Source organism: Vigna unguiculata, unplaced genomic scaffold (genome assembly GCF_004118075.2).
Source record: "Vigna unguiculata cultivar IT97K-499-35 unplaced genomic scaffold, ASM411807v1 contig_544, whole genome shotgun sequence".
NCBI lineage: Eukaryota > Viridiplantae > Streptophyta > Magnoliopsida > Fabales > Fabaceae > Vigna > Vigna unguiculata.
Genome location: NW_021011262.1, coordinates 27,501 through 50,802, shown reverse-complemented (window position 1 = coordinate 50,802; position 23,302 = coordinate 27,501). Strand labels below are relative to the sequence as shown.

Here is a 23,302-nt window from a genome sequence, read left to right as displayed (position 1 = left end):
AGCAAAGGCATAACTGTAATACTCCATAAGTATACTCATTTGCGGATAGAGACCCTGTTCCAGATGATCGGAACCCAGCACCTTAAAGACTTTATTTGGCTCCAGTCGAAGAGCAGGATCCATACTCATCGATGGTAAAGGCAAAGGCATGGGCGGAGATAGGAGCATGGGTAGCATCTCGTACAGATAGAGACATCTCAGTAGCACCACTTTCTTACCCATAAGCATAGCAGGAGTATCCCGTCCGGGTACATACCTATGGCCATGAGCGGGAGAAGCGGAGGCGTGGGCACCAGTAGATCGGAGCCATAGTCTACAGTAGCAAAACCATACCCATACGTCGGGATGGGTGATGCATCACAAGTACCAGCAGCATCATAGGCATCATCTTAGCCGGATCGATAGGCGGATTCCTTCGTGATCTAGAGCCATACCAGCACCCCTTCGCCCAGCTCCATACGTAGATTCACTAGTGACCTTAGCTTGGTTCCACAGGTCCTGGTGTAGATTTTATAGTGACAGAATCAAGGGCAGCATCTTAACCAGGTCGAGAGCTTGAAGCAGCTCCATAAGCATACCTAGGACCAGTAGATATAGTAGCATACCTTATTCCATTATCCAGTATATCCAGCTTCTTTTCGTTCGGTTCCATACCTTTTCAAGAACTAAGAGGTAAGGTCCGAGAGGGTCCCTTTGCCTTAATCCCCTTTCTCCAGCAAAGTAGCCATTGAGTTCCCATTCAAAGAGATAGAGAACTTAGGAGTTGTAATACATTCCTCAATCCAACTCCCATTTTTCCGCTAGGCACTAGTATCTGGTAGCTCGGAAAGTGAAGGCAAAACTCCATCTTGTCCTTCCTATCAGGTAAGTAAAGAAGTAGCTCCACCGATCTCTCGAACTGTCGCATACAATAAGGATCACACTCTAGGAACAGAGAGAAGGCGTGAATCCACTGCGGCATCTTCTGCCCCATCCGATGATGCTCACTGAATACACCTCGAAAAGGAAGAAAGCTGTCCACCATGGCTGAAGTAAAACTAGACTTTGAGTTCCTCTTTGAATAACATAAAAAAAGCATTCCACAGTCGTAGGTACCGACACCGGCAGTCGGATATAAATAATAACTTACCCCGCGTTAGTAGAGTGAGGAGTGAACGGAAAAAAAGACAGTTGTCAGGAGGGACCTCCGGCTTATACATTAGGCATGAGAACCGGCCAATGCATTCACTCACATCCGTTGATTGCGGTGCGCCATACACCAAGCTTGTTTCAGAGCGGATGTCAGGAGTGGAAAGGAAGAGTTGTACCGAGGACTTAGTCAAATACTGAACTGAAAAACGAAGAATACCATCATCGAGTACTGAACCCGTAGTTTTAGTATCGCTTTGAAGGAAATCAAGTATCCTAGCAAAAAACTCTCAATCAAGCCCTCACACCCCTACTAGGGTAGGTTCAAACCCCATTTTCCAAAACCTCTACCTCTAATGGGGCATCCTCTTATCTTGTTCGTATTCTAGTGAAAACCTCTTCTGATAGGTAGGTTCCTATCCTTTATCTATCAGCAAATGGATTCAATTCACTTTTCAGAATCCATATACGGAACTCCGTAAAATCAGGCCATGGTCGCAGCATCTGAAATCGTTTGTTCACCCTAACGTAAGTCCTCTCTCCACGCTAAAACGCTAAATCATTTTGGCTCTTTCACACAGCATCGAGGGCTTTTTCATAAGAAGAAGCACTCTATTGTCCACTTCGATAGCTTTCAAGAGTATCTTTCATACCCGGGGTCTCCAACCCCCTCTTTCTGGCGGGCCTTCTTTCCTCTGCTTCCTTGTGCTTCTGAGATCGCTAGCAATTTGCCATTTACTGATTCACTAAGCCAAGCATTGGAGCAAGCTAGGAAGACCGCTTTTTCCATCATCCAAGTCCATCTCCGGCCCCCTTCTTCCTAAAGCCCCGCTCCAGCCTGCTCCTTTATCTGTCTTATAGTCGGCTCCCCTTTAATCTTCTGTCTCCCACGGATAGGTGCCTTTCGGGAACGTCTCTCTCCGCTACTCCCCTTTTGCTCATAAGTAAGTAAGCTCTTCTCCACGGCATATTTTGACTCTGACCTTCGCTTCCTTCATTCGGTTTCTGGTTCTTGGCTGAACCAACCAGTAGGTCCTTCGACCCTCAAAGCAATACGGTATGCTGCTTCTACGCTGTCCAGCAAACGCAAATGCAATTCGTGCTCAGAAAAAGTCAGCTCGAATATTGCCTCTTGTCTCCCTCCTTCACTCTATATCGTAGAGACAATAGGTTAAACTCCTCCATGTACTCTCTCATAGAGATTGAAAAATAAAAACAACCTTGTCTCAGATTCTTAAACTTATTTCAGAAGTCCGCTTCGACATCACCTGGTAGAAATGAATCCTTAAACTTAAGAACTTATTGTTCTCCGTAGCGCTTCTCCTCCTGCTCCCTCTTCTGTCGTACATGTGCTCACCATAAGCCTCAACACCCGCTTGAAGCCCGATGACAGAAACAGTGGCTCTGGAGGAAGATCAAAAGTATCCCCACCCGTCGCCCTCACTTGAAGACGAAAGATCAAATTCGATTCAAAGATCGGAATCATACCTCCAGCAGGCAAGGTCGGCTCAAAGACAGGACAGGAATAGCTAATCCGCCGGGAAAGGGAGTCGCTTTATGCTCTTGAATATGACTCTCACTGGGCAATCATAAATTCCTCACTTCATACAGTCGTAAGGCTTCCAAGTCTGACTAGTTCCGCATGGGTGTGTACTTCATTAGTGTGATCTGGCAACTGAAATACATGGGCTATGGCTATCTTCTATTAGAAGCTATGCCCTTTCTTTATAGTTTTTCTTCTATGAAAGGATAATAAGGTGCGCTCTTCCTGGATTGCTATTGCAGCTTGGCCTTTTTGTCTTTTATTCACCCGCTTTTACTTTTATTGCTTTAATGAATATCTCTTTATTGTTTTCCTTATAGTATTACCCCTCTCTTAAGAGAGTGAGTGCCCGACTAGGAGTACGGTTTAGGCTTTGCCCAAACAAATAGGAAGAGAATTGGTTGTGAAAGAAGAGCCGACTGAGGTTGAATGAATTCTTCCACCCAGCAACAGCAAGAGTAGAGTTTGGCACAGGTCAAAGAGGAAAGGCTAAGCGAAAAAGGTTAAGATTGCTTAATGAGTTATGGCCACTAGTCATTCGGATTTCTCCTTACCCATGTCAGTATTCTCACTGGGCATTTTAGCCTATATCTCCGCTTTCGCTTCCGTACTCAACCGTCTCTCTCCTTAGTCCGATCTAGCCTCTATTGATTGAGAGGGTTGAAGACTCCTTTTATTAATGCAATTTTGAATTCCACGGAACTTTCTCGATTCCAACGCAACTCATCCTTTTGGAGCTGACGTAACAAACTACGCGAGCCTCCCGACGAAGCCAACATAAATCCTATCCGAATAAAAAAAAGAAAAGGCAGTTTCATTATGGTGGTATACCAGCCGCCTGTTCTGGAACTTCCAGTTCCAATCGAAGCATATCTATCCGTAAATGGATTTGTATGTATAGCCACTTCAGTCGTGCTCGTTGTTTCTCTAAAGTATCTTTTTTCTGGGAACATGATCAACCCAAAATTATTATGTTCGCGATTTTTCATCCACCGATGCAGAAAATTCTCCAGTTTTCCATTCTCATATGAGGCCGGAAAGTTTAGTGGCAACAGGTCGGCACGAAGTGATTCATCATGCTCAAACATGAGGCGATCATTCGTTAGGGACGGTTTATAGATCATCAAATTCCCACAAATGGAATGAGAAGTGGGTCCATGTAAATGATCGAGACCTCGGAAACAACAACGCTCCTTCCCCATATGGAGTTCGGAACCCAAAGGCAATCGTTGAGTGAACTGTATCTTCTTTGTGTTAGTTGACCTAAGCCGCACCATTATGGGGTGGGGCTCGGACTCCGAACCGTACGTGGGGCGAGTTTCTGCCTCATACAGCTCGGGCCGAAGACCGGGGGAAGTTTAGGAGAGGTGGGGAGACCCAGCAGCTGCCGTATCGGACAAGGATCGAATTAGCAAGCCTAGCAGAGTCCCCTCTAGCAGTAGCACTATAGTCCGTCCTTATTTATTCGCAAGGAAGTATCCGCAAGTCAAAGGAAAGCGAAAGGTTTGCTCGACTGAGAGAGCGAGTGGTTAGCCGGTCCCTTTCAATAAAATCCTATTCCAAACAGGGATGTCGGTTCGGCATCATAGACCTCGGATTCTCTTCCGGGCATGTGTCCTAGCTCAGAGAAACAGGCTTTCTCACCTTTGGAAGCAGCTCGTAGAATAGAACTGGCAGCTTTCTTGACTGACCCGCTGTCACATCTCGAATCGGTCCATTCTCTTGGAAGACCTTCCTCACAGGACTCTCAGCATGCTACCAGTCCGATCTAGCTGCCCGGTAGACCAAATCCAGTAGATAGTGAGGCCTGTCACTGGTTGAGGAAAGAAGACGACAAGCTAGTTACCTTTCAGGCAGTTCGGGTTTCTTGTGTCTGACCTTCCCAATGATTGAACTTTCCCTTAGCGGTGCTCTCTCCTTGCATAGGCATAAGTGATCCGACAGGCACTCTCCGGAACATGAGTTCAGGCATGACGCTCAATAGGGCATTCCTGGTATACTACTGAGATTCCCGGAAGCATGAGTCCAATCTCTCTTAGACTAGCAAGTCTTCCGAATTCAGTTAGCAGAATTCCCATCTCTCTCTGACTGACTGCATTGGCTGTCTTTCTCTTGTGAGTCCGGCATGTCTTTCTCTCCCTGTCTTGCAGATTCACAGAGGATGACCTGCAGGTGTATCATCGGGTCCAAGTGGTTGGAAGCTCTGTCTAGGCAGACGTTTTGTTGGAAGTACTCGCTCTGAAATCCTTGAACAAGGTGATCTGCCTGGCTTGCTTGTGAAACTGGGGAGTTAGACAAGGCCAGGCAAGCATCTGACTGGCTCGGTAACTGGTCTCTATCTCCGAGTGAAACTAGGCCAGTCAATCGAGCTTAGAGACAGTGCATGTTTACCTGTGACTAGCTTCTCTCTTTGCTTTCCTTGCTGTGACTGGTTGCTTGCTCTATTGGATTGGCTGTCTTCTCTCTGTGACTAGTGCAATCTTGCATGTGTTCCGCATCTGACTTTTGTTACATTTCCGAGTTTTGGATGCTATCTGCAGTGAAACAATTGAGAAGGATTTGGTTATCCTTCTCTATTGGAGAAGTAAGAGAGATCATGCTTTCAGTACATCTCTCTTCTCTCATTGCATGATGGAGAGTGTCCTTTCTTCTCTCATTGATGCTATTGACAGACTGATCTCAATCCCTTTTTTTTTTTCTTGATCAGAGAACGGATTAGCATAGCAATCTATGTCAACCCTTTCAAACAGCAATCAGAGTTTCAGAGTTCATGTCGGAGTCTGCTAATTCCACTAGGAGACAGCAAAGATATTGCTTGCTCAGTCTAGGCAGTCAAATCGGAAATGAGATGGGATTTCCATTCGATTAGCCAACAGGAATCTGTCCTTGTTGACTTCCACCGGAAATCCAATCTACCGGTTACGTAAATTCCTAATCTAATCAGGATAGTCTATCTCCGTATAGGGGAAAAGCTCTCCACTCGTTTTTCAAAGTCAAAGATAGGCATGTCAAAATGGAGTGACTTTTTGATCGACATATCGCTGCAAAAGTCCTCAATTATAAGTGAGACAGGGCAGACAAGCCAGCAATAGAAGCTATGCCCCAGCTTTTTTACCCAACCAGACCTAGGACCAGCAATGCCTGTCAAAGAAAGAAGTACAGGTTGCCAGTCCACTCATTGCTATCTGATAGCCCTTATCAATCACTATTTTCACATAGAGAATAATTATGCTATTCGGACAATCTTCTTATAGCGAGTCAATGTCGGATAATCTAGCAAGAGCTTCTAGCGCAAGGGAGTACCAGATAGAGCTTCAACAAGTGGGAATCAATACAGCAACAAGTCCGATGTTGAATGAGATAGCTTTCATCTTCCAATCTTTCTGAGCTAAGAAGTTTGAAAGGGGCAGTCTTCCATGTCACTCGGAAGGCAGATCAAGGTAGATGAACCAATACCAGATGCTTCCGTTTGGGGATTGACAATGGAAGTTGGTCATTCTCTTCCCTTCCCGTGTAGAACTAGGATGACTAAAGCCCAGCGTCGAAAAAAGATTGACTTTCAAAAAAATAAAGGAGAGTGGATAGCTGTGATGTGAAAGAAAGGTTAGACAGTTGGGTTGATCGAGATAGGGTTCTATGTCCGGTATCAAGCGAGAGAGAATAGCAGAATACCGATCCGCTACATATGAAGCAAAGCCGGCCTTGCCCGTTGAACTTCTCTCATCCCGGGATTGAGATAGGCAGAGTTCCCGAACCGCTGAGTGCTATCATTATGCCTCCGGTAATAAAAACAATTAGTCCGATCTAGCTGGAAAAGTCGTTATTTCAGTAAAAAGTTTGATGCACTGGCTAGCCTAGACTCCCATTCAGGCACTGCCGGGATAGACTGAATAAGGTAGCAGTGACTTTATAGCAAGATACTTTTACTGATCTGCCTCTCCTAACGGCTTGTACCGGTATTCTAATAATGGCCAATCCAGAATAAGAGAGCTAGCCTAGCCCAGCTTGACAAGAGGATTAGGACAGCTTTGGCTAGAGATGGACAAATGCAAAATGTCTTAGAGAAGGAGCAGCTTATGACGAGAAGGGCTTTTAACTAACTCAAAGGAAGGCTCAGAAGAATCCTCATTAGTAGCAGCAGCCTTGGAATGAGTTTGAGGTTTAGACTGGGTTTGACTACCTTTAGGTGTGTTCTTGCGAGGAGGCCGAGTGAGACAGTCTCGAATTCAATTCCCAGGCTTCTTTCAGTAACAGGAATTCGATGAGCCAGAATAAGGTATAATAGAAGAAGTAGCCCTCACTAATGAAGTTCATTGTCATTTCATAGTTCCAAGTGAAGTCTCTGAAGAGATTAGTTCTGCAACAGCACTATACAGTGTAGGCAAGGGGCTGCGATGGAGTAAATAGGCTCGAGCAGGCTAAAAATCATCAGTGAGAGCGAGAGTAAAGAAACTTCTTAGCATGAGCGGAAGAATCTCCAAAAAACATACATAGGACAACAAAGAATATAAGTGGAGAATAGACTGTCCAGGTTGCTCTTTCATGTCGTGCAGGTGAAGCATAAGCTCATACTGACGAACAAGGTCTGCAATAGTCTACCAGGCCCCAATTGCCACAATTCAAACAGATCCTAGGAAGGCTCTCCTACTCCATTTACAAGTTAGCGGTTCACTCTTTCGATAGAGATATACTTTTATAGAGAAATGCCTTCTATCTACGTAAAGAGTGCGTCCTGTCTTCTGTCTCGCCCTAAATGGAATGGCTCTCTTAGTTACGCTGCGCCCCGGTCTGAGTCCCCACGTCCGCTCTTCTCCGCCCGCAACCCAAGAAGTTGGCTTTGCCAACACAACAACATTAGGGCCGTCCCCTTCATTCTATGCCGACCCCGGCCCGGGGCTGGCTTTTTGGGAAGCCCGTTCCCACCGCGCTCACGGCCCGGCTGGCCTTCCAGCGGTAGTGGGAATTCTCCCGTTCCCTGGTCAAAGACTTGGTTGGATGCGGGATCTACTCCACGAGGAGCGGTACGGACGTATATGATATCATCACGACCTCTCTTTTCGTACCGCTAGGGATGCTTAACGCCACTTCGCCAACTGGCGTTACCTGCGCTTTCGTGTCTCTCAGTGTGGTCAGCACTGGGTGTTTCCGAGCAGCGAGGCTTACACCCATTCGCATTAGTTCATCCAAAGTTCCTTACCCTTATGCACGAATTATTGAATAAGCCATCTTCCTATCAAGGTTAAGGAGTCAACTGAGCATCTCAGCGGCGGGATTGAATACCCGGATCGAGTCAGAGTTCACGCCGCCCGCCCTGAACAAATAGGAGGCGTGGGCCACAGGTCGCACATAAGCCGCCGGGTCGCACGACAGAAGAACACCCAACATACAGATGCACACTCCAAAATGTGAAATATTCATCTTCATTGGAGCTTTTTGGTGGTAGTCGTGACCAACAGCCATCAGCTGTCGGCTCGTTGGTAAGGCGAGAGCTTCAAGCCCGATTTCAGGTTCAGGTGGCACACCCCCCACACAAGCACCACCCGACGAAGGGGGGACGGGGAAAGCTACAGGCCAAAAACCTTCGACCCTTCTTTCTAAATGGGGGTGCCCGGAGCACCCCATCTTGTCATTTCGTTGTTGCTCATTCCCGTTAGGCTTAGGCCGAAGTGTTTGGCGTTTCCTTCTCCGCGCCCGCTCACGCTTTGCTGACCTATCGCGTGGTAAAGAGAAGAGAGTACGAAAGAATAGTAAACAGAGCACACCGCAGAAAGATTCTAAATATGAGAAGTCCCCCTTGGATTCGATAAGAAGGAAATGAAGAACGGGAACGAAACGAAATGAGGCGTTTCCAGCTCTAGTTTCGGATGAGCTTCTCCCAATTATGTCTGGTAATAGAATAGGGCGGCTTGCTCTGACCAAGACTCCACTTTTTGCTCCGTCCATGGAGCGTATGAATTTCCTGGAATGTAGATAGACCAAAAGAGGGAATGAAGGGATAAGAATAGGAATTATAGTCCCATTGGAAAAAGGGGCACCAGTGGGAACATCTCTACTGACGAACCATTTCAATAGTAAGGGTGCTGCCGTGCCACGAGGCACGACCATAGAAGTAATGAAAAATAAAAAGTTATGTAGTTGGACCATCTGCTCTATCCGTTCGAGTTTCGCTTCTCTAGAGAAGATGAGACGCTCAAAATGAAAGTGTTCGCAACGCATACCGAAAGGATACCAATGAAGCCGACCATTAATGACTAGTTCGAACACCAGGAGCGGTCTGATCCCTGATTTGATCAAACAGACTGCTCTTAGAAAGATGAAAGAAAAGCAAACTCTCCAAATTGTTGACCAAGCAACACTAGCGGAACAATCTCAACTTCTTACCAGCCGGATGGTGCGCAATGAAGACCAATCCGCGAGCTAAACTAGAACATCCAATAGCAGACAAGCTTGCATCTCCGTCTTGTCCCGAATCCTTATTTTCTTTCTCCTACAAGCCAATCATGCAGTCTATAGCTCTACTTTACTACGATATATCTTGCTATTGTTTTGTTCTATCACAAACAGTCAAACCAGCTACCGAAGAAGAGATACTCAATTCGTTACCATGACTGATAGGATGATCAAGCAAGGCAGTCCATAGACAGTTCCGCTTCTCCTCTTAGTTAGAGAGGAGCAGAGACCGCTCGATCTTATCTTGTTGGTTCTTCTTCTTTTTTGTCGAATCTGAACCATGAAAGTCAGTCAATGTTGGCTTCCTCTCAGAGTTGGGATCCTCACGACCCTTTCCTTGATTGCCTGAGTGAGGATCGGAAGAAGCTCAGCTGCCAATGCAAAGTCCGCTTAGTTCAAAACTCTGAAAGCCGAAGGGAGGAAGGCATCATAGGTTTTTTTTTCTAGGTTCAGGGGCGAATCGCTAAAGGTCGAAGTCAACGGCATTTGAAAATCAGACTGAACCCGCCCATCTCATCTTGATTTAGGGGGGGATACAGGGATAATTTGATCTTATATCACGCCATTTCTTTATTAGTAGCGAGTAGCAAGAAGAGAAGCTACAAGCATGAGGTCTCACCTTATCTTATTTAGAGGATCTTTTTTATTATTCAATTTAAATCGGCCAGGAGCCTTGGTTCCACTCGACCGGAGATACGACGTCATTTATCGAAAAGACCTTTAACTAGCCTTTCTTTCACCCCGATTGAAAGCAATGAATGGGATCGGCTTACCCCATTCTTATAGCGGAGAGAGTGGTACCGTACTGGCTTTCAAGCGGCTTTCCTCACTCCCTGGCATGACTACAGAAGAGAGGGAATTCCTACCAGACCAGAGAGGGGTGATTCTCTAACAAAGGAAAGAAAGGAATGACTATCTAAAAAGAGACAGGCTTGCACAGACATCCCGATGGGAAAGAAGGAAAAGACTGGATTTCCGCTACGCACCTTGCTCTTCTCTGTTTAGGAGTGGGAGTCTGTCTTTTCTAAAGAGTGAAGCTCCTCATTCAAAGAGGAGCGGGTGGTTATCGAGGTTTGCAAAGTCTAAAACTTCAGCATGTTGGATGCACCCAAACAAAGCCGGTTAACCAAAAGGCGATACGGAAATTGTCCTACAAGCGCAATCCCATAACCTACATCGACCACTTTAGGAATACGTGCTGGGCGGGAAGACTAAGATCGAGTTGGATTTCGGGACTAGGGTAAATAGGTAATCGACTCCTTTTCATACAACAATATACCAACCGGGCTTACTATACGGAATATAAGACCTCAAGGCAAAGCCAATTTACCCGAAAGCTTGGAAAGCATTCCACCTTACAACAATACTCGCGCAGGAAAGAAAGCAAACAAAGTCCTATCTTAGGGTGACGAGGGACAAAGCAGCAACCAAAAAGCATTGAACCTTAGCCGACTTCGAGCACTTAGAAAGAGACTAGGCGCTGACCGATAGGATTCGAAGGATTGATTAGGCGATGACTGACTGAGAGGCGGATACGATTTCACTCTTTGGTGAAGGATTAGGACTTAGGTGGGCGGCTTAGCTTAAGGGAAGGGGCATATTCTCCTTGATTTCAATCTATTGGGTATTGGTAATTGCGTAGATAACGATTTTCCGACAGACATAGCAATTATCTCCTTAGGGGGCTTCCCCGCTTCGCTTCTTCTTTGTTCATTCGTAAATCGCGTCTTTTTAAGCCAGGTCAAAACGATTCGATTTTTCTCTGAGTCTACGGAGATAAATCGGTCTTTAAGCGAAAATCCCGGGTTTTCTAAAACCTTCTCGTGATGATCTCACTCCAAGGAGGGAAAAGGTTTGTTAATTCATTCAAAAGACGGGCTTTCCTAGCTCATATAGTGGAAAGCGCCCTTCCCACATCGATCCGAAGAATGATGAAACCTGCCAAGTAATATAGTAGTAATGCCTTTCCCAATCCTCTATCGAAGGAAACCCCTCCGAGGGTGAAAGAGGTGGCTAACTTTCCTTGCCCCAGGGAGCTTCTTTGTTTATGTCACTAAGCGTGATAGCTTAACCGCGCTTCTAGCTCTATCTCTAAAAGGAATTATTAAACCGGCCATGCCAGACAAGTACTGGTTGAAGTTCCGCCATCCCCTCTCCCAGTTGCTATGAATCGAGAGAGCCCAGTCGCTCCTCCTGCCTACATAAATAGAGGCATCACTCGAGTGATGCCTCTTCTAGTAGATCCAATCCAGACAGATCTAGTATACGTACAAGAATCAGAAGGGGTCTTCTCCCTAGGTGAGGGGATTGTGCTACTTGCTTTTCTCTTAGTTGAATAATGGGTCTTTCTCTTTTTCTTTCCTTTCTTGTTCCGTCCTGCGCTAAGCAAGCGAGTCTTTCATTCCTTGCTCAAGTAAGTGAGGACAAGCCCCTTTCGTTTATCCGGATCTGCCTATCCGGGGACTTCTCCAACAACCTCTTCTGGGGAACAATCTCTTATGTACTCAGACGGGCCGCTCCACTCCCTGTGTTCTTTCAACGTAGCAAGGAGGCCGGCTGAGAATGCCAAGTCGGTCATCCACACTCAGTCAGAGTCCAATTTCCTAGCGGAAGAAAGCCAAAAGGGAAGTTCTGCGTCCTCACCTTTCAATCGAGCAACTGCGTTTCTTCGTCTTAGGCCTCCTACAGAGGTGTATTTCCTTTCAAAGTAAAAGAATTTAGGGGATTCTCGCCGGATGGAACAAGGCGCTTCGAACCATATACTGCTTTTGCTGGAATGAAACGAACGAAGCCTTGGAACATAATTCTGCTGCTTGCTGGGCCCGGATGGCGGAACTTGCATTTTTTGAGAGAAGAAAGCGGCCCCCCTTTTGCGGCAGAGTAGAAAGCTGAGCTTTCCCTCGTGTAGCTCCATTCAGAAAGAACACAAAAAAAAGGATAAATAACATTTTTTCGCGGATTCTTGCCATCACTACTGGAAAACAAATTGAGCTGTAGGCATCAAGGTAAGGGGGCGATAAACTATACTGCTGCAGAAACGGAATCGAAGGGGTTGGTTGAAGGGTAAGGAAGGATAGCGTGATTGACTGCTTTAGTAGGTAAGAAAAAATCATACTAACACGCTGGTGGAAGGAAATTGTTAATAAGTAATCGGGAGAAAGCACCCCAGTATGCAGTAAATGCCTTCTCTTCCATCTGCTTCAAATCTTAGTGGAAGAGTTAGAAAGAAGAAAGGCAAATATGATCGATTGATGAGTGAACATCCTATCCTGGCGCGGATAAAGCTTGGTTTACTATTAGCATAGCCCCTTGAATGGGATCATATGAATGGAAAGACGTGTTTTTAAGCTTCAATCAGTTGGTCCCTTACTTAAGTTAAGATAGCTCTTAAAGATGAAAGCCCAACGCTATTGGCTTAGCTTCTACTACAATTACCCTAGCATAGTTTGGATAGATGAAAGCTGGGGGTCCCCTTCTTGGTTAATAGCAACTTTTTCTGCTTATCTATTACGGACCATAATGTCTTTCTTTCCTTATTCACGACTGGGATAGCTTGGATACAGACTTTTCTTCCCCGGGATATAGCGGGTTCTCTTCTCGGTCAAAAACGGGCAAAGGGGAAAAGATAAAGAAAAGGGTAGCGTCAATCTTTTTCTATCTGACGAGGCTATTCTTATGAGTGCTACGAATACTAAGACTCCCTGTCCTAACGAGCTAAGGGGGTGTACCATTCAATGCCAGCCCTATGGCTTTTGCTTGTCTTGTCTCGCCATAAAAAGCTGAGCTAGATGGGCCCGAACCTGCTCCTGCTCTTTTTGGTTCATAATTGTCTGTGGGATGGATATGGAATTCGACTTGAAACTTGCGTATGTCCTTTAGTTCAAGAAGATGGACACAGCATTGCTCTAAATGAGGATAGATGCGTATGGTATAGGAATCGGGAAGAGAAGATCAAAGCCGCTAGTTGAAGACAAAGGATCACGAACTGGAGTTTTCTAATGAAAGAAATGCGAGAGCAGGTCCTGCAACGTGACTTGGTTTGCTCGGGTGTGGAAGGATCGGGGAACAGATATGTCGATGGTTGAAAGGCTAGCGAATACCATTCTTTCAGGAATTAGGCTTTTGAGACCGGCTAGCTCTTGCTAGCATAGAGCTACCAGCAACAGGCTAGACATAAAGAGCTAGTATCGGTCCTAAGACAGCTTCTATGCCTACTGCTACTTTGGCTCTAGACTAGTCTTATCCCTTCAATGCTTTTATAAGACTAAAACTCTTCTCGCCGGCTCACGGGACTCGTAAAAATGTGTTCACGTAACGTAATAGGTCGTTGCTTGCTGCTTGCTGGCTAACGCACCTTACTAGCCTACGTAAGCGCTTTGAAGCCGTAGCTTGCTCCCCAGACAGTCTCTCTTTTCCCAGTCGTACCCGATCGTTTCGATATGATTTCTATTTTTTAAGTTAATGGGGCCTTTTTAGATTATCATCTAAGTAAAGCGAAATATTCCCAACCAACCTTCACTCAGTCAGTCGTAAGGCTGTATCTGAACTACAGTGGCTTCAATCCGAGTCCGGGTCCCGGGCTGGCTGCATCGGAGAGGGGTGGAAGCAATGGATCGAGTGTATTGATTCCATTTCTTCTCGTCCATCGAATTGGGGATCCTATCTCCTAGTCTTGATCTACCCGGTCCCCTCGGAATGAGATGGAGATGGAAGCAGGAGCGGAGAACCCCAGCTGGAAGGTCTTTGGTGCTCGAACCAGGCTGCTTCCTCTCCATCTCCTTAATTAAGGGCGAGTGCTAAAGGGCCTACTTTTACTTGAGTAGTTAGGGCGAGTGGCTAAAGCCCACGATGAAAAAAAGTGGAGATGAGAGTCGCTTCCGATTTTCCGCCCTACAAAGCCAGCCAATTCGTTACCGGCTAACTGGAGGCCGAACAAAAGCGCGGCTACGACAAACGACGAGTTTCCTTCCCGGACGGGGGCACGTGTAACAGCCCCGCAGGGAACTAAGAGGAGTTGGTGTTAAAGACCGATAAGAATTCATTCTAACTAGTAGCTACTCATTACACACAAGAAAGAGTGTAGGTTTCAGTTCAGTCTACGGTCTCCCGTCGGATATCACTCACTGTATTCCCTGCTTTGGGAGTTAGAAGTGAATCAGGGACTTGCCATGGATACGAGTGAAACGAAGGCACAGGCCATTGTTTTGTATCAATTTCTTCGTTTTCTGACCTCTGAGGAGACTTCCCCGCTTAAGCCATAGTAAAAGACCTAACCACTCTGCTCGGCTCTCTGTCAAGGGAGAGCCTTCGCTCCGCCTTCGGGGTACTAGGTGAAATGGGTTACCTCACTCCTATCCATTGATGTCTTGGACGGAGATATTCTTGAAAGTAAACCTTCATTCTTGGATAGATGCTTTCTTGCTGCTCCCCTTATTATATAATGATCTACCACGCTGCTTTGAACGTCCCTGAATAGGCGCATCCTTTGCTGCCATAGAGCGAAAGACAGGGGCACGGGACACTATAAAGAAGAGATGGCTAAGCTCAAACTCCAAAGGAAGCAAGTAAAATAAAATAGAGAGGAAGGAAGAATGCAAGCAACGGATATAAGCGTCCTAGCGTAGCGCGAAAGAACTGTATGCGCATAAATTAAATAAGGACGACTGACTATATAGAAATATGAAAGTGGAGTGAAAGTAGTCTACACTACGCCTTCAAAGGAAGGGGCCATGACACATTTATTGACCCTATGGATTCCAGGAACCACTAAAGTTTCGACTAGACTCAATCAATCGAGAGCTAGCATTAGAGAAAGCAGTAGAAAATCAAAGACGACTTCGCACTGAAAGCAAGGGGATTCGCTAAGCTAGTAGCTCTAAAGTAATGGCATCCTGTTGATTCCTAGCTGACTAATAAGAGTTCTAAAAAAAGCCCCCCTTCGTACTCTATTTTATATTCCCCATTCCTACGAATGCTTCATCGCTTAGATGTGTTCGCCCTGCCCATGTGTAGAAAACAATACATATATTATGTTATGTCCGATTTGCTGACTACCTTGCTATAGACCGAGGAGTAACGACAAAGCAGGAGATCATAAACAAGATACAAACTAACAAACATACCTGCATAAGGACAGCGGCACTTCACTGGGTCCCTATATGACTATCATAAAAATACATCTAAAGATGCGTAGTCAACAGATCCCTAGTCTTAGAACTAGGAGTTTTACAGTGAGATAGACGTTTAACATAAAAAGAAAGCTATAGCGCTAGCCAGCAAGCAAGCATTCTCGATTGAAGCATGAAAGAGTTTGCAGTGCAGTCGTAGGTACTCTCAGAACAGATTCATTCGAAAGAGCAAATCAAGCAAGAGCGCGGGACGAGATTGCGATAGGCAAAGTAACAAAGTAAACCTTCTAAGCTTCAGTTAGTGTGCAAGACCAATTAAGGGTTGTCAGTTAGACTTCCTTTGAGCACGCACGCAAGAAGCTGTCCAGACTTAAAGCGGTACTCCGTCCAAATAGGAATAGTAGCAATCGCCCTAGTTAGTCGTTTAGAGTGAACCTGAAGAGGTTTATGGACTAGTTAATCACGTTTATAAAGAACCACCCAGGTTTAAGGTATACGCCATTCAGGCTCATAACAAGCTTTTGTCGGAAAATAAATCGGCAAATGCAAGCAACTCTTTGAAGCAGATACGGTTAAAGCAAGAGGATGGAGTTGAGAGGCATCGGGAAAGTCAACAGTCCCAGAGCCTTTTCTTTCAAAGAGCTGATTCAATAGCAGTAAGACCGGTTACGCTTACACCAATAGCAGGTAGGTAAAGGCAAACAAAAGATATGGCTAAAGCACCGGTAAGACCAAGAGCGTCTGCGTTGAGTAGATCTGGTTACCTTTTTTGTTTGTGCCCGAGAGGAAGGATTGATTTGATTGCCCGACTATCGGCAAGAGTTGACTGACTTCCTCGTTCAGTGGGGAAGTCTATTCCCTCTCAATCAATGCCCGGGAAGGGAACTATGAGAAAGGCACTTCAAGAATACATATGGAGATAGGCCATTTAGATAGACCGATTCCAATAGCGTCCCGCAAACTACCGGGAAGCCCACTACATAGGTAGGGGGCGTGCTGACTTGACTTTCTCAATTAAGGAGGTCCGCTAGCTGCTTGAGCCATAAAGACTTCTTATTTCAACGGATTTCATTCACTGGCTTTCCTCTCTAAGAAGTCAGGTCGATCCAAAGCCATTGCTTGAAGCGATTTCCTTGACCGAAGTCTGCTACCGAAGCAGGATTGCTTGACACACAAGCATACCAACCCGAGGGAAGGTAAATAAGGATGGTGGTCAATCAAGCTATTCTATTAATAAGTAGGAATCCGCTTCTCCATGCCCTTCCATTTTCAAGGGGTAGGCCCTTCGCGGCACACAAATCAGATTTTATTGTCTCACTGGCGCATTCGGTAGCCCCTTCTAGTGCGCGTACTAAGACTAAGGCTACAGCTCACTTCTTCCTTACTAGACCGATTGCCATGAATGAACTGGCTTGACTTGACTTTAGCTACAGGGACAGTTTCACCGACCTAAGAACCATTTCCTTTAGCAGCAGCGGAGGATCTTCTATGAAAGCAAAGAACACACCGAAGCTCCCTTTAGATCGAAGGCCTTGCATACTAAGATTATTCTTATACGTGCTTTCGTGGAAGTCTCACCTATCAAGGAAGTCTGACTAAGAAAGTTTATCCCTGCGGGAAGCATTAGCACCTCAGCTCAGTACGCATAGAAGTCAAGTCTACCTCTATTTAGCTCTACTGACTTTCTTATACCTATACCAGGAACCCAAGCCTACCTCTTCTGGTTGAAGTTCCGATGAACCGGGTATTCCCTCAAGAGCCAAATTTACCTGTACCGCACAAGGAAAGATCTCAATCGGCGTAGGGCGAGGGTCAAGCTCCACTACTGGGCCGGGGGAAGAGTCTGCAACAAAATCAATTGAATAGACAGAGAAGTCCGGTAAGCGTATCGATTCAAGCAAGTCCGACTAGTTTAGGCGCCGCCTTCCAGACTTCTGATGAACCGCCGGGTGGTATGAACTCCAGAGCCCTATTCTGGTTACAGAGTGCGGGTAACCGACAAGTAGGTTAGCAAACAGGTGAATCAATAGGCTTTGCTCCTGCCTTCGCTTCCAGGAGAGAAAGAGTACTGGCCTTAAAGCTATTTTTACACAAGATAGGATGGCTGGGAGGGAGTTCTTGAATGCCGAATCCCTGAACTCATACCCGTCGGTAGGCTTTCTTCCCGCTTAAGATAGACCCGATTCCAGTGTATCGTAGAAAAGAAACTTCGCTTCTGGTTTGGAACCCTGAGCAGACTCCGGTGATATTGAATCAGCCAGAAGGTTCACTCCTAACCTTTGAAATGGAGCTTGAGCTGCTAATAAGGAAATACCCCCTTTTCTTATTTCACACAATCCAGGAACTTCCAGAAATAAGGGAAGAAGTCTGTAGGAAGCTATCCGAAGATAGGACTTTCCTCTAAGGCAACCAAAGCCTTTAGCTACTCAACTACTTGAGCTCATTCGATACCAGACAAGCGCTCATTGGCTACCAGAACTACTCAGATCAGATCTTGGCTTCCTAACTCCTAAAAGGAGTGCGTATGAGAGAATCATGTTCAAGAGAACTATGAGGAAGCAGAACCTAGTAAGAAGAAGAGCTAGCAGCGGAGAAGATCCCAACAACGGCTATTTGAACACCGCTTACTGTACCAGCGGTTGCTGATTCAATTGGCTTAGATTCAATAGCTGCCGAGTCGATAACCGGATTCTTCAATACGGATACAAAAGCTCACTCATTCCGGAATGGTCGAGTAGATTCATGAGAGGCAAGAGCAGGAACCACTGCTTGACTGGAAAGACGAAAGGCGGAAAAAGGCTCCTTAACCCACTCACTCTGAAACCCAGAGAAAATGAGCCAAGCCCGTAGGGTGTAAATGGATAAGACCAATAGGGAATCAAACAAAAGGCAAGATTGAGAGATAGAAGGCCAGGCTTGTCGCCAAGGGGTTCACTCTGAAAGAGGACATCGACTACACTGAGACCTTCTCCCCGCTTTCTATTCCTTCCCGGCGCAAGTTATACAGAAGGGTGGCTTATACCAGCTAACGAAAACTTCCCCGCTAAAGAATTGCATCACACAGGTGAAAGGCGATCCTTAATAGCCTAAGGAGATTTTCGATGACTTAGCACTACCAAAAGGAAAGGAAGGAGAATAAGGGAAGGTGCCAAGCCTGATTGCAGCACGAGTAAGGGCTTATCTTGCCCATTTCCAAATAGACGGAATTGGAGCTAGCCATATAGAAGAAGACTCTCTGCGTAGCTACAGAGAGGATAAAAGGTGGGAAGATGCCTTTAGCTAAGCGATTCAGGGTCTTTTCTGTACCCAGGATCCGATCCCGTTGATCAGTGATCAGGATGATACGATTGGTTGTAAGACTTGGTTGGAACACGAGGTTTAGCCGAATATGAGTTATTCGTTTTTGAACTGGAATGCCTTCGTCCGAGTGCGTTCCCTTCAAGACAAGAAGAGGAGCTTTAGCTTTAGAGCGCCCAGAGGAGTAAAGATCAGCTAAGCATCCAAAGATAGGAATAGAATAGCTGATCTTCCGCAACTGGTTTTGAAACCTATATGTCTTAAGGAGGGCTAGCTCATCCTTTCATCCGCATTAAATGGGTTAATGGGAAGCTCAAGAAGGATGGGTATTGCGCCCGAGTGAGCGAGTTAAAGGTAGTCATAACCCTTACTTTATAACCTTCAGTCCGGCGAAGCTAGCTAATAAGGAAAAACCCCTCTTCTAACTCCCTGCCTGTAAGCCTTCTTTCTTCCTTACTCTAACAAGTAAGCAAGTCAACTACCTTCTGTCTTCTTTTCTAAAAAATATCCCCAATAGTCAAGATCTCATGCAGGAGAGAAAGAAGGAGTCTGTTGATTCTATGGTAGCTGAACGTCTTAACTTTAATTATTCCTAATATAGTTCCTTCTTATTGATAGCACCAGAAAGAGAACTCCGCCTTCTCGGGGATTCGATTAGAGGACTTCCTTTAGCTCTAAGACTAGGGATCAAAGGAATTGGTGGGAAATCCAGAAAAGCTCAAATCCCACTGTTAGAACATTTCATAAAGAGGAGAGCCGGTCTTGCACACTAACTCATGAGTCAACCTAGGAAAAGAACTGCTTTCCAGCCTTTCACTCCTAAGAAGCAGGTCCCACTCCGTCCAAAGCTTGCAGCTAGCTCTTTTTCACTTTATAATAATACCTTTGGATAAATCCAATTCTTGCTTGCTGGACTATTGTGGTCTCACTCAATACCATACTCTTTTCTTTGAAAATCTTCGTATCGTAGGCAGGGACTCTCGCCGCGACCCGGATAATGCTTCCTTTTTTACGATGCCGGATCGATGCCAATGCCCACCTCTTTGGTTGGGGAGCCAACGAGTCCACCCAAATTCTGTACTGATTCGCTCGCTTTGTCCACCTTCGCCTCTTCAAGTTGGCTCCTTCTCGAAATGACTCAAGTCTGACCAAGACTGGTCCTTCGTAGTTCTTTCGCCTTATCTGGCTCGTAGATGGCTCTTGGAACTAGTGGTTAACCATTTCTACGCGAGACCATCGTTTATTAAGAATGAGGCTTTTCCTGGGCTCGTACGAAAGTCTCTGTGAGTAGTTCCCCCGGCTAGACCAGTGCCAATAGTTAGAGTTTAGACTCCTTTTTCAGGCCTTCGCCTTAGTCCAAAGGGATTCTTATGTAAAGAAAAGAATTCGTTACAAAGAAGGTCAAGCTAGCTGGCTCATAACCTTGAGAGGGATCAAATCCTATTTCGGGAGCTGCCTTTACACCGGTATTCAAATAAGCTGCTGCAAAGAATGAGAAGTGGGTCTCGCTCTCCTAATCAGTCGTTAGCTTATCCATCTCTATTTTTATCCGGGCTTCTTCCGCTTTAGCTGAGGCCGATGCCCCTATCTTTCTTCTGATCCGCCCCTAAACAATAGCAATAGCACGAATCCTAAGCTACGGCACGCGAAGGAATGGTTCCATGAATCATGGGTGGAGGCGACAGGGGGATTGGCTGGCTTACTATGGGGAAGGGGAGAATCACTAAAAAAAGTATAGAGCTCCCCTAGGGAAAGTATTCTACCTCGTTGGACCGTATTCGCTACTAAAACGTAGCCCTCCTCCGCCTTCGTTTGAGGAAGCAGGTATTCGCTTGTCAGCTCTAGCCTTCCCTTGCCTTGCCCCTCGAAGAGTCCTACCCCGAACAATATCCATTGCCTGTCTCGTACCGCTCCGTGGGCTTTTATGATTAGACTACTCACGAATCTATCCAATTTCTTACTGAACTTGACTTGTCTCCGATTGCCATGCTGCGCTTTTCGCTCCTTATCCCGTACAGAACGAAGTGAATCTTATTGAAACATTCATTGCTATGGGCCCTCTTATTGCACTGAATGACGGATCACATGGGGTGGATCCTACTAATGCAATGTTTTCTCCGTGTAGGAAGGCATTTTGAACATCTAGCTGGTATAGGGACCACTTCTTTGATGCAGCAATAGCCAGTAAAGTCCTAATCTTCACAAACTGAAGTTAAGGTTTCCTCCAAATCTATCCAATATTTCTTCTTGAGCAAAGCCTTGAACAGGACGATAGGAATAATGGCCTACCTCAGGCATGTTGTCTGGAACTGGATCATGGCTTGAGTCTGGAGAGGGAGAAGCGTTGGTTTACTGATCTCTTTCAGGTCCTGGCTGAGCTTCAACAAGATCTGGTGTTAGACGAAGTTTCTTTCTGGTATACACTATGGTTGATAGTGTATGAGTCACAGGCTTCTCTGGCTGATATATATGACTAATAATTCACGGTGATACTCTCCGGGGGCAAACAAAACTAGACTAATCAGTGTAGGAGAAGTTGAAGTGGAAGCAGTGGAGGCAGAAGGTCGCAAATCGCCACTCATCCGGATTGTTCTTCTTGGATTGGTTTCCCCTTTGCTTTGCCTAAGCCAAGCTTCACATTAAACACAAGAATTGGACCAGTGGGGCGAGTTTGCTATTGCTAGAAGTTCGAAAGGAGTAGTCATAGGGGCTTTGGGGCATTCCCCCAGGGCATAACTAATTAGCGGCCTATTCTTTTTTGTCTAATTCAATTCCCATCTCTCAAGCTAAAGAGAAGGTAATAAGGTAAGCCCAAGCAGCTGCTATTTGAACAACGGATTCAGCCATTGAAGATCTACAACTTATGACTCCACTGGTAGTATACTAGATGCAACCTATTCTGTAACAAGCGATTCTGGCTATAGCACCAGCTCATTCCCTGACTTCCTTTCTTCTCTCAGGACATTCTCTTCTTTTTCTTTAACTATGTCATTTGCTTTCACTAGCACCGGTTAGGAGAACAGTAAGACTTCCTCCTGTCCCACCGACTGAAGGCTATTGCTTCTGTCTTCGTCTTGATGGCAGCTATCTTTCTAAACAGGAGAGAAAGAAACTCAGTTACTTTTCAAAGACACAGCTTAACCACACTAAATCAGTCTAATGGGATGGGATCCAGAGGCGATCTTCTATATAGAGATCGGTGAAGCGAGCCCATTAGGGATCACCGGTGCTATCAATAAAAGAATAAGGAATACCAGGGTGCCGTTAAGGTAGCTCACCCGGCTCTTCAATAGAAATCCCTGCAGTTCAGTCACCCCGGGGTAATTCAATTCACTCTTCTTTCAGCTCTTGTGAAATGGTATCTGTGGTTCGCTTTCCCTTCCTTTCTTATGGTAACTAGGCCTGGTAGCATGTTTGCTAGTCTTGTCGGACTAGGAGCTCTACTAGGCTTGACCGTGGGAAATAGCTTTTTTAAATGAAGACGTAGGTAGATAGAAGTAGTAGGGGCAAATGATTCATTTAGAAAAGATCCGATACCAAGTGACAGCGCACTAGCTGGTCGGTGTGAATGATAAAGTGTTAAGTGAGTCTTTCTGGAACGCCACATCGTAGAATAGCAACATCTTTCTTATTACAGCACAAAAAAAAACACACAGATAACTATCGCTGTTGGACCGGGGAAGGCAAGAGCGATTGTCTTCATAAGAATTCCCCAACAGGAGGGAGAAGGATCGTTACTTTGAGTCCTAAAAGCACGGCAATCCTCTTTTTTAAAACGACTTGTCTTTTAGACGTCAATGGTTTAGGAGAGGTTTCCTGCCCCGCCTAATCATCTGAGGCCGTAGTCAGCCTCAATCTTTCTGATTCGTAAGTAACTCAGTGAGTGCTTTCCTTTTCCCATGTCTTTTTTGGTCAACAACCAACCACATATCACTCACTACTCCTACATGAAGGGACTCTCTTTCTGTCCGGAGGGAATCATTCTTTCTCAATCAATCATGCCTCAACTGGATAAATTCACTTATTTCACACAATTCTTCTGGTCATGCCTTTTCCTCTTTACTTTTTATATTCCCATATGCAATGATGGAGATGGAGTACTTGGGATCAGCAGAATTCTAAAACTACGCAACCAACTGGTTTCAAACCGGGGGAACAAAATCCGGAGCAACGACCCCAAGAGTTTGGAAGATATCTTTAGAAAAGGTTTTAGCACCGGTGTATCCTATATGTACTCTAGTTTATTCGAAGTATCCCAATGGTGTAACGCCGTCGACTTATTGGGAAAAAGGAGGAAAATCACTTTTCTCTCTTGTTTCGGAGAAATAAGTGGCTCGCGAGGAATGGAAAGAAACATCTTATATTTGATCTCGAAGTCCTCCTATGGCGCTTCTTCTTCAAATCCTGGATGGGTGATCACTAGTAGGAATGACATAATGCTAATCCATGTTCCACACGGCCAAGGAAGAATAAAAAAAATAAGAGAAGAAAGATCGTAGAAAAGAAAGTCTTACGTGCTCTCTCCTCTATCTAAGTAAGAGAAAGAGGAAGGTCCAATCATGCTACTTTGAGAAAGATGCTTAACACATGCAAGTCGATCAGTTCGCCCTTAAGAAATAGGCAACATCGGTTCGAATCCGATACCGATAAAGGGCTTTTTCCTTTTTTTTCGGTATGCCGCTCCGCCAGCAAGGAGCGAAAGAACCAAGTGGTTTGTGGTTATGTCAGAATTTGCACCTATTTGTATCTATTTAGT

The 23,302-nt window shown here is 45.4% G+C and overlaps 3 protein-coding genes across 3 annotated transcripts in view; 1 reads left to right on the top strand and 2 right to left on the bottom strand.

Moving 5' to 3' along the window:
- Positions 1-277: 277 nt before the first annotated feature.
- Positions 278-10,419, bottom strand: LOC114172424 (cytochrome c biogenesis CcmF C-terminal-like mitochondrial protein). The gene is given in 7 exon segments (XM_028056907.1): positions 278-3,345; positions 3,347-3,950; positions 3,953-4,079; positions 4,316-4,426; positions 4,675-4,837; positions 4,905-5,022; positions 7,924-10,419. Coding segments are annotated over 7 exon segments (2,124 nt in total). The 5' UTR covers positions 8,888-10,419; the 3' UTR covers positions 278-3,308.
- An 810-nt stretch (positions 10,420-11,229) lies between these two features.
- On the bottom strand, positions 11,230-14,397 carry LOC114172422 (uncharacterized mitochondrial protein AtMg00170/AtMg00620). The gene is given in 2 exon segments (XM_028056905.1): positions 11,230-11,987; positions 11,989-14,397. Coding segments are annotated over 2 exon segments (528 nt in total). The 5' UTR covers positions 12,235-14,397; the 3' UTR covers positions 11,230-11,705.
- Positions 14,398-23,170: 8,773 nt separating this feature from the next.
- LOC114172421 (NADH-ubiquinone oxidoreductase chain 3) overlaps positions 23,171-23,302 on the top strand; it is a 487-nt gene continuing 355 nt past the window's right edge. The window contains exon 1 of the mRNA XM_028056904.1: positions 23,171-23,302. This exon is cut by the window's right edge and continues 355 nt beyond it. Coding sequence (XP_027912705.1) covers positions 23,268-23,302 — 35 coding nt within the window. The 5' untranslated portion in view covers positions 23,171-23,267.